At 40.2% G+C, this 15,630-nt stretch overlaps 1 protein-coding gene across 8 annotated transcripts in view; it reads left to right on the forward strand.

Annotated features, from left to right (window-relative positions):
- Positions 1-15,630, forward strand: part of ZMYM2 (zinc finger MYM-type containing 2) — a 123,626-nt gene that overhangs the window by 23,982 nt on the left and 84,014 nt on the right. For all 8 annotated transcript variants that reach the window (XM_019524293.1, XM_019524295.1, XM_019524292.1 and 5 more), the window contains 2 exons: positions 3,717-3,882; positions 5,667-5,879. In XM_019524293.1, the coding sequence (XP_019379838.1) occupies positions 3,717-3,882; positions 5,667-5,879 (379 nt within the window). The remainder of the gene's footprint in view (positions 1-3,716; positions 3,883-5,666; positions 5,880-15,630) is intronic.

Raw genomic sequence — 15,630 nt, forward strand, 5'->3', positions numbered from 1 at the left:
CTTACCCTTGTAGATGGTGGGAGGGTAAGTATAGGGTTTGTAGGGTGTGGGGGGAGAGGGTGGATGTGTGTGTAGGATTTGTTGGGGGCATGGGTATATGGGTTGGGAGCAGCAGCTATTTTCTATTTTCATGTGATATTTCAATCCTTTGTTGAGTGCACAAAAAAATAGGAACTTCAGTAGATTTAATATGCAGTGTTGCTGCTATTTATGGGATTTTTTTCATGTGTTTTATTTGGGTTTGGGAGTGCTATTTGTATGCTGAGAGATGAAGTGGCTTCCAAAGAAAACAAAATTTTTAGAGCCACCTTAGATGTGAGTTTTAGTGAGTTCTCAGATTCTTCACATACAGCTACTCATGGGCCTCAGGTGATTTACTAAGGCACCTGAAATTTAGGGACTTGCCAAAAACTTGGTATTAAAGCTGCATGACATCATTGTGTAACTTCTAAAAACACAGTTTCTAATAAAACTGATTTTTTAAATTTTTTTTTTATTTAAAAATACCAAGGGGATAAAATCCATAATACTAGACTGGCTTAGCTAAAAGTAAAAATGAAAAGGCTGGCTTAAATTTTTTCCTACCACTGTTGGTAAAAAATGTCAATTTTCCTCCCCTTTTTGATCATAGAATCACAAAATAGTAGTGTTGGAAGGGACTTGAGAAGGTAATCTAGTCCAACTCTGTTCTGCTATACAAGTAATCAGTAATCATTTCGCACTTTTTTTTTCCAAAAAGCTCTGCTAATGTCAGCTTCCTTTTCCACAAGGGCAAATGTATGTGTGTTTTCACAAGTAGAAATAGGCCTCTAGTAGAAATACAGGCCTTTTCCAAAGACAGTCTTTACAGAGTAATTTGTATCTTCATCTCCTTGCTTGAGAACTTAGAACTGAGTTTGGGATTGTTTTGGGCCATATCCTACTCCAATATGATATTATGCTGTTATTAAAAGCATAATATCGGTGTCATTCTAGATCACTTCCTGGCATATTTAGCTGAATGACATTTCCAGTAAGTTGGTATTACTGAAATGAAACTTCGCCTACTAGGAAAAGGAAGGTTTCATAATGTAGCACCCAATAGGCATTCACCTGAGACTACTGAAACTTCTTGGGAGCATAGTGCACCATGTTGATCAGGGGTGGGCAAAATCCAGCCTATGGGCCTCATGGCAGCTCGACTCCATTTCCCAGCAGCCCTGCTAGCAGGAGCTCTTTTGGCTGCCACTGCTAGACCTGGTCCCAGTGCCTGGGCACTCTGACTCATCCACCCCATGCCCACTTCTGGGGATGGGACCCGCAGGGCACTTGGCCAGATGGCTAGGATGGAGTCACGGGCAGGTGGGGAGTGGTATCCGGGAGTGAGATGGACAGGTGGGGCCAGGAAGACCCTGGAATCTTGGAGTGGTGACAGTGTAGGGCCAGCTGGGAACCTCATGATCCATAGAGACCGGCTGGGAGCCATGCGGGGAGTTGTGTTCTGGACTGGGGCTGGTATTGTGAGGCAGTGACAGTGCAGGGCCAGGGTAGAACCGTGGCCAGCTCTCTGCATACACCTGTTTATGGAACCTGTGCCTGTTGCAGGGGCATGTGGGCAGCGGATCTCGGCTCTGTCCTGAGCCTTGGCCCTGCCTTGTCACGACCCCAAGATCCTGAGATCTCCCTGCCTCTGTCTGCCTATCTTACTCTTGAACTCTGCTCCCTGTCTGCTTGTGGCCCCATCCCAGCTGCCTGGCTGGACACCCTGCCCATGCAGGCCCCACCACTGGTGCTGGGCATGGGGCGGATGCACCTGGGTGATTGGGCAGTGGGGCTGGGTCCAGCAGTGGCAGCTGAAAGAGCCACGGCTGCCAGAAAATGGAGTCCGGCTGCCTTGCTGCAGGCTGGCTAAAATCCATCCGCAGGCTGGATCTGGCGCACGGGCTGGATTTTGTCCACCCCTGATGTAGATGAAGATCAAGAGAATCAAATCCTGGTTGTAGAATTTGTATAATTGCATGTTAATTGGAAAGAGTTTCAAAGCCTCTCCTTATTTGGATGGTCCAAAAGTAGTGAATTACAGCTAGGTCATCCCTATTCCTATTAATGCTCTGGAACTTTTTATTGAATGACTCCTTTTTTTAAGTGATATATTGAAATATGCAGCCAGACCAGGCAAATTGAGGGTGGAGTTTTGTTCTTAAAATTTCTGGCTGTGGCTGAAAAGAACGTTTTTAGAGCCACATGTAAAAAAATAAATAGATAAAGTTACCCTAGAATAATAGGTTTCTGAAGGGCAAATAATAGGTGCTATTTGTTAACCAACTTGCTTAATTTTTATAGAAAATTGTTTAGTACTATAGTAAGAAAAAAAATAAAAATGTTAATTAACATTTTAATCTTCTGCGTGCAATAAAGTAAACCAAGATTAGATGACTGCCCACTTTGCAGCCTGCTAGTTCTTTAATACTGGAAGTACTTTAGAGACCTGGAAATAGTTGCTCAACATAGGAAGTAATTGATGAAGAGAGGGGTGGACTATAAATAAATAACCTAATACTTCTGCATATGCAAAAGGAAATTATTTTTCTTCTATAGGATCCACCTGGAATATTTAATGTACCATTATGGTGGTGTTGAAGTGGTGGTTCAGTGTTGCATGATGGTCCAGGAATATGCAAGAGTCAAGAATTCTTGTTGGTAACATTTTTTTTATTGGACCAGTGCTTAATTGGGAAAGACAAGCTTTCAGGTATCACAATACCCTTTTTCAGGTCTCTGGGAGAGAAGCAGATACAGTGGAGCTAAAGACCAGATGGAAAAAAAAGGTAACAGAGATGCAGTAATGAAAGAACAAGATCCTTCTGGAGGATTGTTATCACCTGTGAAGTGGAGAGATTTAGTGATCTTGGGGTAGATTATAAGGGACCAAGAAGTCATTTTCTATGTTAAGTCTCTGGTACTACAGGCTAATGAATTTTTTTTTTCCAGGCTCCTCTTTCAAAGGTGTTTGGTGGACTTCCTTTGTGGGTCAGGAGTGATTTTCCCCCCCCCGTGAAAATGTTCTCCTACTTGTGTTCTGGTGTTTTGGGCTGCTGACAGATGTGGGGCGAGGGAAATAAAATGCTTTAGCGGAAGAGGCAGTGCGCAAGTTCAACCCCGGCTCCTCAGTGTCTGTATAGATTGGACGCTTTGTTGCTTTTATTTAAAGCTGATTCACTCGGCTATCGGATAAAAGTGCCAGAACAGCTGAAGCACCTGATCTATACAGACATTAGGCAAGCCAGGCCAAGCTAATGCAGTGCCTGTTCTGGGCATGCTCTGGGATCAGTGCGGGGCATGCTGAGTTTAAAGTCAAGCGCCGTTTTGTTTTAAGGTTTTTTATGTCTGTAAGCAGCCATTGCGATCATTCTGGTTTCACCCATGTAATTTGCCATGAATCCAAGCAAGCAGTTTGTCTAATAAATATTGCCCACAAGAATTGTTGCCTCTTGCATAATGTAGTTAGTCATAGGCATGTGTTTATTTAACTAAATACTACTTAGCTTAAGAAAAATGGTGATGGAGAAAACAATAAGGTTATTTCATATTCCTCCTGTATTCCACGGAGACAGGCTTGACAATCACACTGCTCCAAAATCTGTTTAAGATCTTAGCATTATAAGTGCTTGGTGGGGAAAAGCAGTTAGTAACTGTTAATTTTTTTAAAAGTTATGCTAGAGTTCTTTGTCTTTCAGAGATATAACAACAATGAAAGGTACCATTGTTGCTCAAGTTGATTCGAGTGAGTCCTTCCAGGAATTTTGCAGTACATCATGTTTGTCCTTCTATGAAGATAAACAGAATCCCTCAAAAGGAGCCTTGAATAAATCAAGATGCACTATCTGTGGTAAACTGACCGAGGTCTGGTTGATTTTTTTTTTTTTTTTTCTTCTCTTACTTAGCATAAATCACTTTTTGGTTTAGAACATTGAAAAAAGTAAGCCACTTTTATAAATGTCCTAGTATTTTTGTGTTCATGTTTTGTATCGTATTTGTGATAGCTAGGTTAAGTATTTTTAAGTTTTATTTTTCTTTTCCTCTCCATTTGTATTTGTTAATGGTAAGGAAAATTAGAAAAAAATAGTTGTTAATCTAAGTCAGTTATGCATCGCTAATGGTTATTATGTATTTGTTAAGGGTGAGCGAAGCGGGCCCTATTCGATTTGGATTCGGCCTGAATTGGAGACAGTGATTTGATTTAGGTCACTGTCCCTGATTCAGATTTGATGCCGATTTGGAGAATCAGTGATTCGGACACAGACACAGCTTTAAAAGTTTTTTTCTACATACCTCAAGGTACCAGCACAGCTTGTGAACGCTACAATGCTGGGGCGGATGAAGCGTCCCACAGGAGTGGGGGGCGGAGGCCCTCCAGGTGCTTGGCGGTGACCCCGGAAGTGGGCCGGAAGTACTTCCGGTCCACTTCCAGGTCTGTCGGGGAGAGTACTAGGGGACCCCTCTGTGCCCCCCCGGCTCGGTCATCAGCTGTAGGGGGACTCTGGGTGCCCCTCCAGACCCAGGAGGCACCAGTCACCAAGCTGGAGAGGTGCAGGGGGGGCCCCCAGCATGCTCCCCAGTGGACCTGGAAGTGGACTGAAAGTGCTTCTGGTCCACTTCCAGGTCCGCTGCCGAGCGCTCTCGGGAGCCCCCCACACTGCTGTGGGATGCTCCATCTACCCCAGCATCACAGCATTCGCTATCCCCCGCTACCTAGATGTATGTAGAAAAGACAGTTAAATCTGTCTTTATATCCGAATCTCTGAACCTTTCCAAGTTGATTCAGAGGTTTCCAATTCAATTCAGAGAGATTAAAGGGTCTTCTGATTCGATTCCAGTTCAGAGATTCAGCCACCGAATTGGGCCAAATCGCCACTGAATTGGATCAGGGACCAAAGCTTCGCACAATCCTAGTATTTGTACAGCTACCACTTAATAGTTCACCCTCGTTGCTTATTGTTGTAAAATTTCTTTTTAGACAGCTAGTAATTTTACGAAGCTCAGGAAACTTTAGGAAAACCAGAAATTGTGTTCTGCTCCTTTTCATATTTTGGTTTTCAGTAGTTGTTTTGAGGATCTTTATTTATCTAGGGGTATATACTAGTCAGTACATTACTTACAAATGTTAGCATTAAAAAAATGAAGGCTTTATTATTGCATGTTTTGGAGGATCCTTTTGAGTAAAAATTTTTACAGCTAGAATTTACAGTGTTTGCTCTACAACATTTGCAGTGTTACTTTCTGGGTGCAAACACAGGGCCTGTCTTATATGGGAAAGTGCAATGTATTTGTCTCAAGTCAGTGATGTAAATTAAAGGCACAACTGAGTGACATTCCATCAAACTGCCACCATGGTAAAATTGTGTAATCCCTTTTTCATGGGCAGCCTTTGTGAATTCTGTCCAGTGACCTATGACTCCAGTGTCAGAAACATCTGGGTCCAGAATTTTGCCTACAGATTGATAGCTGACCCAAATAGAGAGATATGCAACCACCATGTTGTTTCAAATGCATCTGTGAGCATGTTATTTAGGAAGCCAATTAAATTATTGCTATACTTAAAACTTTTCTTGAATGTAGTCATTGCCTTGTCCACTACTTCTTTGTGGTAACTTTTTGTTTGTTGATGATTTTTTTTTCCTTTTCAGATTCGTCATGAAGTTAGCTTTAAAAACATGACTCATAAGCTGTGTAGTGACCACTGCTTCAATAGATACAGAATGGCGAATGGTTTAATAATGAATTGCTGTGAACATTGTGGGGAATACTTGCCCAGTAAAGGAGCTGGAAACAATATCCTTACTATAGATGGTCAGCAGAAAAGATTCTGCTGCCAAAACTGCGTTGGTGAATACAAACAGGTAACTTTCTGTTTATAAGAAATTAAATTTATCCTACAAATTAAAAAAGCAAGCCTATACACAAATGCTGCTAAAATCCATTCTGTTACTGATTTAACTTGGGGTTTGCTTGAAACCCGCTAAAGACAATAATAATATGAACAAGCTTTCAAGATGGAAGTGCTTAGCTCATGTAAGTATCTGCAGTTAGGGTTGGCGCTCATTCCTAGAACTTCTGTTATGAAAGGAAAGCTTGTACTTTAACCAAAATTCCAATACCATAAAATTTTCTGAAGAGAATTATTCTCTTTTAATGCACCTTCAATTATTAATACAATAGTGATGAGCGAAACGCCCCACACACGTGCCAACCATGCTTCCCCTATTTATATATAGAAGCTCACTTGCGTAATGGTTTTCAAGAGCAGAGAACGCCTAAGTGCATCAGACATTTTGGCTGGACCTGGTTGTCGTAGCCCTCAATCACACACTGTTTACACATTGAGTATATCTGTGCCTTATTGCCTTCCTTTCAGTTGTATGGTTCCCCAGGTCCGAAGCTAGGGTTTACCGTTATTACTTCCTGTGTTGGGGTTATGAGATTTTCATTCTGTCTTTACTTGGCTTCCAGGTACTCCCAACATTTTTAGCTTTTTATACCTTTTTTTTTTTTTTTTTTTTTTTTTTTAACCCCCCCCAAAAAGGGTTTTTGAAAAATTTTTTTTTTTCCTTTTTTTTTTTTTTTTTTTTTTTTTTTAAGTCCAGCCCAAAATGGACTTCTGAATAATATTCTTTTTGCACTTTTGCTTTTGGACAGATCGCTTTAGGGCAAACTAAAAGTAATGTTGGTCAAGCTATTTCGCGTTGTAGTCGGTTAATTCACAACCGGTGTTCCTGAAGTTGGGATATATTATGGAAATTGTTTTTCATAGTGTGCATCTTGTCATGGTGACCTAGTATATGGAGTGTTAAAGCTTGTAGGGTCTGTGTTTTTACTACTTTTGAGAAGATATATCTGTATTTTCATTTGAGTGTTTCTTTACTTTGGGAGTCTGATCTTTTCAAACATAAGGTGATGTATTTATTGTTTTACTATAGCTGCTTTGGGAGAGTGGTGTGTCAACCTATACTGAGGATCCTTCTTCATTGCTTTCTATATCAAGGAACTTGGTATCAAATTTTAAAAGGTTCCATAATGTGATCTGTATTTGAATGCTAAGTGCTGCTAATTTTATTCTTTTTTTTTCCCTTGTGCTTTTGCAATACCCAAGCAATACTTTTGAAAATGTATTATATGTATAAATAGCATAACTGAAAGCATAACATGAGCCTTGTTGTTTTATCACAGAGCAAAACCAAAAGGGGCAGAATAGGTTTTTCAAGATACTAAAAACATAGGCATGCACGGAAGCCATGGAAAGACTTGGAGAAACCTTGAATAAGCTCTCTTGAAGGAACAAAAAAGACAAGATTAACTTTGAACCTGGGACTTTCCCACAGAACCAAAAAATGCATTGCTGAAATGCCATGTGAGCATGGAATTATGAGTGGTGAAATGACAAATCTGCATCTTCTATACATGATAGAAAACACTGTGCAGTCTTTAGATATTTTTGTACTATTGTGTGTAGACACATTTGAAAAAGAGGTGACATGGCATTGGTGGGAAGTTGTATGCCATAGTGTGATAGTGGGAGATTAGCATTATTAGGAAGTTTCACTATTAGTAGTGGGTATTATGCATTAGCATGAAGTTAAGTGAATCTTAATGTTTTTTTAATGCTGTATCCCTTGCCAGTAGCAGACTTTTGTACTAACAAAGCCTAACTTCTGTTGTGATACTTTGTTACCCTTGGACGGACTGGGTCAGGGAATTGTAATGGGCTGTGAAAAAATTAATTTCTAGTGGCTTAACAGTGGGATTGATAGTGACCAAACTTAATTCATAGTCAGGTTTTCAAATGTAATTGACACAGCAGTTGGTTAATAGCATTTAAAAGTATTGTTTAAATGAAAACAAGGGCATCTTACATGTTTCCAAGACTGTCAGGGCTACAACAGCACACCACCCTGCTGCTGGTTTAAAAGAGGCATGCCCCAAAATTTATTAATTGTTTCCAGTGTGTCTTTGGTATGGGTGACAAGGCAACTTGGGACAGAATTAATTTTTATAACAACTCCTTGTCTAGCAGTGAGCATTTACGTTTTTAAATTGCATTTGAAGAAATTGTGGGTAATTTGGTGTGTCTGGTATTTTTTGACTGATGGGTACAACTAGGTAGTCTTATTCAGCAATAGGATTTTCAAAGTGAATATGTTTAAAATTTCTTTAAAAAACTAGTTTAGACGATGGAAACCTCATTGCCCATTGCTGTCACTGCTAGCAATGGGTACTTATAGGTAAAATGTAGCTTACTTTTATACATTAGTTCTAGTTCTCTTTTTTGAAAGGCTTTGTTTGTTTGGTTTGATTTACATTTACTTTAAAGAAGAATGCAGCTTGGGAAAGAAATGGGAGGACTTCTGCTCTAATTTTTAATCCTTCCTTTGTAGAAACAGTAATGCAGGAAGAGGTGGGGAAACATATAGCCACACCTATGTCATACAGCCATTTTATCATTTGTGTAGTATAACAAATATTTCTAGTGAATATATTTCTCCTATGGTCAAGAAATTGTTTAATAAATAGGTCTCTTGCTGTGAGGTTTGTATAAAACAATGTTATACTCCAATCAGTTTCTTTTAAAATGTAGTTGTAATAAACTAGAACTGATGCATAATTTTTGTATCTACCTACATACTTAATCCATATTTGTGAAATAAATACTTTAAAAAAACTGTTTTTGAACTAGTAGTCTTCATAATTTATCATGTACAGTCTTTTTTTTCTTAGACACTAAGAAATGAAATTGTTCACAGAATAAAATAAATTATGGCTTCTGGATGGCGGAATGGTTGTGGAGAGTAAGGGCAAATGGGTCATGATTTGATATGGGGGTATCTCTGTTCTTTACGCTACAATATATTGGTGGGGAAGGCAGGATAAAAGGAGACAGTGCTATTCTTGATCTGGAAAGACAAATGTTAGACAAAATAAATGTTCAGAAGTACCAGAGTCTCATTTTCAAATTGGTTATTTTATATATTTTGTATTACCTGGGGTCCTGCATCCAATTTCCAAAGACGGTTTAAGTCAGTAATGCCTTTGTTTTGTTTGAAAATTCTATCATTCAGGTTATATACTGAAGAGATGATAACTGCTCCCTCCTAATGGAGCACTGGTGAATCTGGCATATGACTGAGTGCTTCTGTGACTGAAAGATACCAAGTAAACTAAAAAGAAACTGGTGAAAAGTAATAAATGAATTAGTGGAAGAAATTACATATGAGGGAAGAATGGAAGCCATAATAGGTAGACAAACCTATTGAAGTGTTATTCTTTACAAATACTTAAAGTATCTTAATATTCAGGAGGGAGACCAAGTATTTATGGTGGCACCAACTGAGTACCATCAACTGAGTGTTTATGCTATGGGTGCTGTTCTGCTGATGCTTTAACAATGGTGATAAGCATCAAGTTAGCTGGGCCCCCTGCTATGCATTTAGTTCAACAGGCAGAAGGTAGCATTCTGCTGTCAGCTTTACACCAGCTCCCTGACGCAACAGGAGCTCAGTTGGTAGAAGCTGCGTCTTGTGAGCAGAACAGCATCTACGCTAGGGGTTCACTAGTGGAGCTATGTTGCCCATGGATTGTAATATTTCCATGCCTCTAGCTGACAAAGTTCTATGGGTAGCTTTTTATAATATAAGTATGGCTAAAAAAAAATTTAGGTGAAATGTCTGGAAAACTCCCCTGAAAGCATCTGTTAGACTTGGAAGAGTACTCCAAGGTTAGGAGATCCTAAAATAACCATTTTTAGTTTTACTGAAGTTAAAATTCTTCAGCCTTGGGAGAGGCAAGAAGCAACTCAAAGAGTGTCTCTAGAGAGGAAAATGGTTAACCAAAGAAAACAAGATAATATCTACAGGGGAATCTATTAAATTATTGCCAAGAGCAACTGAAGGAAAAACTGAGTAACATTATTTGCAGGTAATCTTTTACCCTATTACCCATTTGAGCAGATACTTCCTATAGTTCATTTCTAGAATCAGTAATCTCATTTATACCTTTACCACAGGTTGAAGTAAAACCCAAACATATCTATTGTGCGGTTGTATTTAAGAAGATAAATAGTGTCTTGTTCTAGTTTATTTGTACCTCTTACAAATATCTATGTTCTATTTTTGCTAACTGGTCAGTAGAATTTCTCAAGAAACTTGCTGTCCCTGATTGTCTTGGGTTGCTAGTATGTTTGGGGTGCTGGCTTGGCAGGCTTATTCTTGGTCATAAATCAGTGGCATTGTTTTGATCACACTACTTTTAACCTTAGCTGTACCTTAACTTTAGCTAGCTCAAGTTAAAATGGGTTGAATTCTGCTTGTGCTTAATTTGACTAGATCCTAACCCGCACTTTTATGCTGCTGTATTGCTGGCATGACTACCAGTTTTTTCCTCCTCTCTAAATCCTTGCATGAACTGACATTTAATGCTAGATCAGAGTACCCATTTAGTATTTTGATTTTTGGCTTTCTTTTCATACATGTAGTGTTCCTTCTTTTGCTGTCTGCTGCTTAAAGCATGTATTTGAGCCCAGTTGTCCTAAGTTTTTCAGAGAAATAGCGGTATGGATGTGCTCCTGGGGAAAGGGGGAGAGAGCTGCAGTCATCTCTTAATAAGATTATTATAAAATGCTGTTCCTTCCCAGTTGCAGTGAGGGCCAACTGAGGGAGTCCACCCTGAATGGGGATTTCTGAGTGAGAGGACACAGTCCTACTTCATCTAATTTTCCTCACATGCTGTTGAAAATAGTAAATCTGAGACAGGAACACTTTGATTTATTTCCTTGTTTTAATATTGTTTTAAGCAAAAACTCCACAGCATGTGTATTTCTAGTGTAAAAATATACAAACAAGCTTTCTAGTTGTCCACTTGCATATTGGACTTGTTAAAAAGGAATGGTTGTCAAGCTTTCCCCTTATTTATTCATGTTTAATTTTCCCCACTTGCTGCTTATCACATTTTAAATTCTGCTCTGTCTGTTCTGTTCTGTTCAGCAGTCTTCCTTCTTAAACTTCTGGCTCTTCTGACTTTCACTTGGGGAAGTTGTTAGAGACAGTGTCCAGACAGCATCATGCACATAATTCTGCATCTGATGTGATTGATCATTGTATTGTTTTGCATGGATCCATAAATATTTGCTTTCCAGACTATTACTGACAATTTTTTCTGCATCTGGCTGTGAGACCCTCTTGAACACTACACTGCCTTGGTAGGGCAATGAGAATTACGACCACCCAATCTTCCAGTTTTGTCTGCTGGTGCCAACTACAGGAGGGTAAGGTAATAGGGTTATAGTAAAGGGAAATCTGAAGTATTCTTATGTCTGTACATCAGCTTGAGAGAAACTACTATTTTATCCTTATTTGTATGGTCAGTGTCAATTTATTTCTATGGGTAACATAAGGAAAAATGGAACTCCTTTCTTGGGGTGGTAGGGTGAGGAGGGGAAGCGTCTCCCTCCCTTGATGTTTCAGGATGACATGTACAAAATGTATATCCAGAAATATGGGCTTGATCCTTTTGCCTTTTCCACCTCTCTTCAGTTGCAGTCATATTTCTGTTTCCCATCCAATTTTAGCCCTAAAGGTTGCAAGCTCTAGCAGTTCTGCTTGTTGCTCAAGACTAGCACCTTCCTGCATCTATCAAATCTGGCGCTTTTCCACATAACTTGTGCAATTCATTTTCTCAGGCTACTGTAGAGGCCAAACTTTTATACCCACCCTTGCTCTTCAGAGGCCCTTTCTTCTGTCTTTGAGCATCTTTACATTAATTGTCTTCCCCTCTCTGTCTTAGACTTGTTTACTACAAGCTACCTCCTTATGATTATTCTTCAGAAGTTCTGTAGACTTATGTGGGTATGGATTCTCTTCCTTGTTTCCACATAGTCCGTCATCTTTTCCCACCACTACCCTCGCTGTTACCAGCATGACGACCTTTCTTTGTTCCTTTGCTGCTAAGAGATCTATTATTTCCCTTGGTGATAAAATTAGTTAGTAAATCCACTAATTGCTGATGACCTTACTAGGATTTAAACACCATTTCAAGTGGTTTTCCAAGCCCTTAATATTAATGGCGAGCTTTCAAGAATCAGCTTTTAACTAATGCCTTTCCCCTTGCCAGCTTCTAAAACCTGTGCTTTGTCACTACAAAATTCAATGTTATATTTAAATTGAAGGGCAGAATTAAAATGTGGAAAAAATCACAGTGGGCACATCTACATGAGACGTTTAGTGCAGAGTAGACTAATTAGCTCTGCAGTAAACATTTTGGGATCTACACATGCAGTCCTATTAGGCTGCAGGAAACTAATATGCACTGTAACAAGGTAGTAGTTATAAATACAAGTACTATCCTGCTGCGGCGTTTTTGTACACAGCAACCCATGTATAGCTGCTGAGCCAGCTGGCTAGGGCACGGGGATGCTTCAGTGAGGGTGCTGCCTGCTTCCTAGCCCTACACAGGAGCACTCTTGTGCCCCAGCCAGCCCCTCTGCAGCACGCTGAGCCAGGTTGGAGCAGCCGTAGGCTGGCAGGCTGTCCCCCCAGGTCCCCTGCCAGCCACTGCTCTGACCTGGCTCAACGTGCTGGGGTCTGAGGCACATGTGTAAATGTGGCACCTGGAAGCTGTAAATTCTGATTTGATAAGCTTATTGTGTTGGAGATTGTGTTGCATTAATATGCACATATAGACGCGTCCGGCCATTACTGAAATGAGGTTTTTTGCATGTTTAATAAAATTTTCATTTCTAATATATCTTGAGCGGATTCAAAGCTGGGTGGGTGAGCTATAGAAGGGATTGGTAGATTGATCTAAATTAGGTGTCAGTTTTGCATTATTCATCTCCTTTGTCCCAGTCAGTGTTTTAAGTTTTATTCAGATGTTGTCTTCATTAGGAGACTAAGAAATGGTTCCTGTACTTTCAAGCTCCTCATGGTGTATGGCCTCTCAAATAAACAGTGACAATTTGAAAAAATATTCTATATCCTTATGCGTTTATGGGCTCTACAGAAGTTAGGGGTGAGCTGGTGAAACTTCTGTATTTTCTTTCGAGCTCACCTCCTAAAAGTGTCATAATATCTGCACTTCTACAGATGCATACAACACACATGTCTACTGCTCCTGTGGACAAATGCCCTGGAGTCATCAACTGAAGAAAGAATCTGTTGCATTCTTCATCCCACACTTCCACTCTGGTTATGTACATCTCCACTATTCTTGGTCTCTGAGACACTTGATATCCAGTCCCTGAAGATAGTATCTTGCTTTCTCAATCCCCTTCTCCCCTGATTTGTTTTACTTTCCAAACAGTTTATCCCTACACGTCTGCCATAGTCAGTAATTTGTTTGCCTCAAGTACCTTACCCCAGGGGTAGCCAACCTATGGCATTGGTGTTGTAAGTGTCACAGACAGCCTGTGCTTGGCATGCAGCAGGTTTGGGAGGGGGCAAGCAGCACAGTGGTGGATAAGGCAGGGAGTAGAAAGTAGAGCAGCAGATTGGTCAGGGAGAAGAAAGAGTAAGGGAAAAGGATTGGAGTGGCACTTGGAGAGGATATGGGGCTAATTTGTGGCACACTTGCCAGAAAGGTTGGCAGTCACTGCCTTGCCTCATCTCTAGAATCTGTTATGCTTCCTTAAAATAAAAATGTTTAACCTTTTGACACTGCAAGATGGTGTATGTTTGTTTTGATGTTTTGTGTTCTGCTTTGACTTCCATGAAAAAGTGAGGTAGGTGTTTCATAGACTTTATAGTAACATTACTGCTACCCTGAAGAAGTTACCACATTTTATTCACATATCACATACAACTTTCCCCCTGAAACTTGACCATCTGAAACTGGGGCAGGTATCTTAAACAAAGAAAGTGATTCCTGCATGGGAATGGCAGCGGGGGGATGTTAGAAGGGTGGCAACAGGCTGTGCTCAGCTCTGTTCCAGCCAGGGCTGAAACATTTGGCTGAATAGAGCAGGGGTGTGATCAGTGCCATACCCTCTCCCCCTTCTGCAGGGCCAACAGCTACAGGTTTATTCCTTTGGCAGTCATTGCCCAATTGGCACTAGCTGTTGGCTGAGCTGCAGGGCAAAGGAGAGTAAGTGACAGCTGGATTCGACCCCTGTTCCATTCAGCCAGAGGGTTCAGCCTTGGATGAGTTGTTACCATGTCTGGGACAACTGGAAAAATCTTTTGTTTTCTTCATTCTGCCTTTCCAAAGCAGGATGTATGCTTGTCTTTTTCAGCTATATGTTGTATGAAAATAAATGCGGTAGTTTACTGGAAGGTGTGACTTGAATGAAGAATAAAATAGAAATGCTAGGCATAGGTGGACTGGGTTATAAAGTTGGAACCATGTCAGGGGGCACTCTGGAAAAACGGGTTTTTTTCCTCTTCATTCTGCATTCCCAAAAAGAGGTGTGTGTAGACCTTCTTCAAGGATGTGTGGTATGCAAATAAATACAGTAGTTTACTCAAAGGCATGACTTGAGTGACAAATAAAATGGAAATGATAGACATAGGAGGATTAGGTTACAAAGTTAGAAACAAAACTGAGTTTACTTCAACAATTAGTATGCCTTGACAGGTCAAGGGGGTGTAGATGATTACTGTATGGTGGTATATGTTGGTTGAAAGATGGAGAGGCTTCAGTAGCAAGGGGGCATAACAGGTGTCTGGCAGTGACAGTCTAACTGACAACAGAGGAGGTCAGGTCTTTTAAAATAGCTTTCTCCAGTTTCTTCAGCCACTTGTCTCAGATGCATTCCTGATTTCCTGATTTGCATTCAGCCCATAGCACATTATTCTTTGTAGCAAATAAGTTCTTTCTTACATACCAAACAGTCTTTTTTTCTTTCTCCTTGGTTTCTGTACTGTATTTGGATGACTATCCATCTATAGTTATGTACCCCAGTCTTACCCACGAGTGCTACAGGAAAACTCTGATCAAGGAATAGGTACAGCTTTTTTTCAGCTTGTACAGTGTGTGTAACTGTAACAGAGGTTCTGCCCACCCATAAACAAACTTATGGGTTGCATAACCCATTTCTCAAACTGATTCCAGTTGATTTTAGAACTTTTTGCCTTCTGGAGTTCTGGATTACTTCAAGGCCTTAACTTCATTTGGTCTCTCTCCTTTGTAGGTCTAAGTGCTGTGAAACCTTCACTAATTTGTCAGCCTTTTTGTCTGAATCTGCTGCTGGGGCTCTGTCAGGTCACTTTTTAATCTATTTGCATCAATCTTTCTAGGTTTTGTTTTGGGGTTTTGAGTTCTCTGCACAAATTGTAGAGTAAATCAAATACTTTCTTCTTGGTTTCTAGTCCAGGGTAGACTCTGTCCTCAAGTCTTTTCCATTTCTCAGTGTAGCTCAAAATTATTTAATTTTTGCTGTTTAAGCTCATTCTCACTTGTTTTTCCTCAGCACTCCAGGGGGAAGAATATCAATTGATTGCAAGAAGTGCATTTGCCAAAGGGAGATTTTGTGATAGATTGTAGGGCAAATTATGTGGGTGTTGTCTGACTAGAAATATCCTGTTTCCCTTTTAAAATGATTGATTAATTCCTCACTTTTTTCTCCCCCCCCACATACATGTATGTGCAAGCGCACACACGTGTGCATGC

The sequence above is a fragment of the Gavialis gangeticus genome, unplaced genomic scaffold (assembly GCF_001723915.1).
Source record: "Gavialis gangeticus isolate Ggan-Ray unplaced genomic scaffold, GavGan_comp1, whole genome shotgun sequence".
Classification (NCBI taxonomy): Eukaryota; Metazoa; Chordata; order Crocodylia; family Gavialidae; genus Gavialis; species Gavialis gangeticus.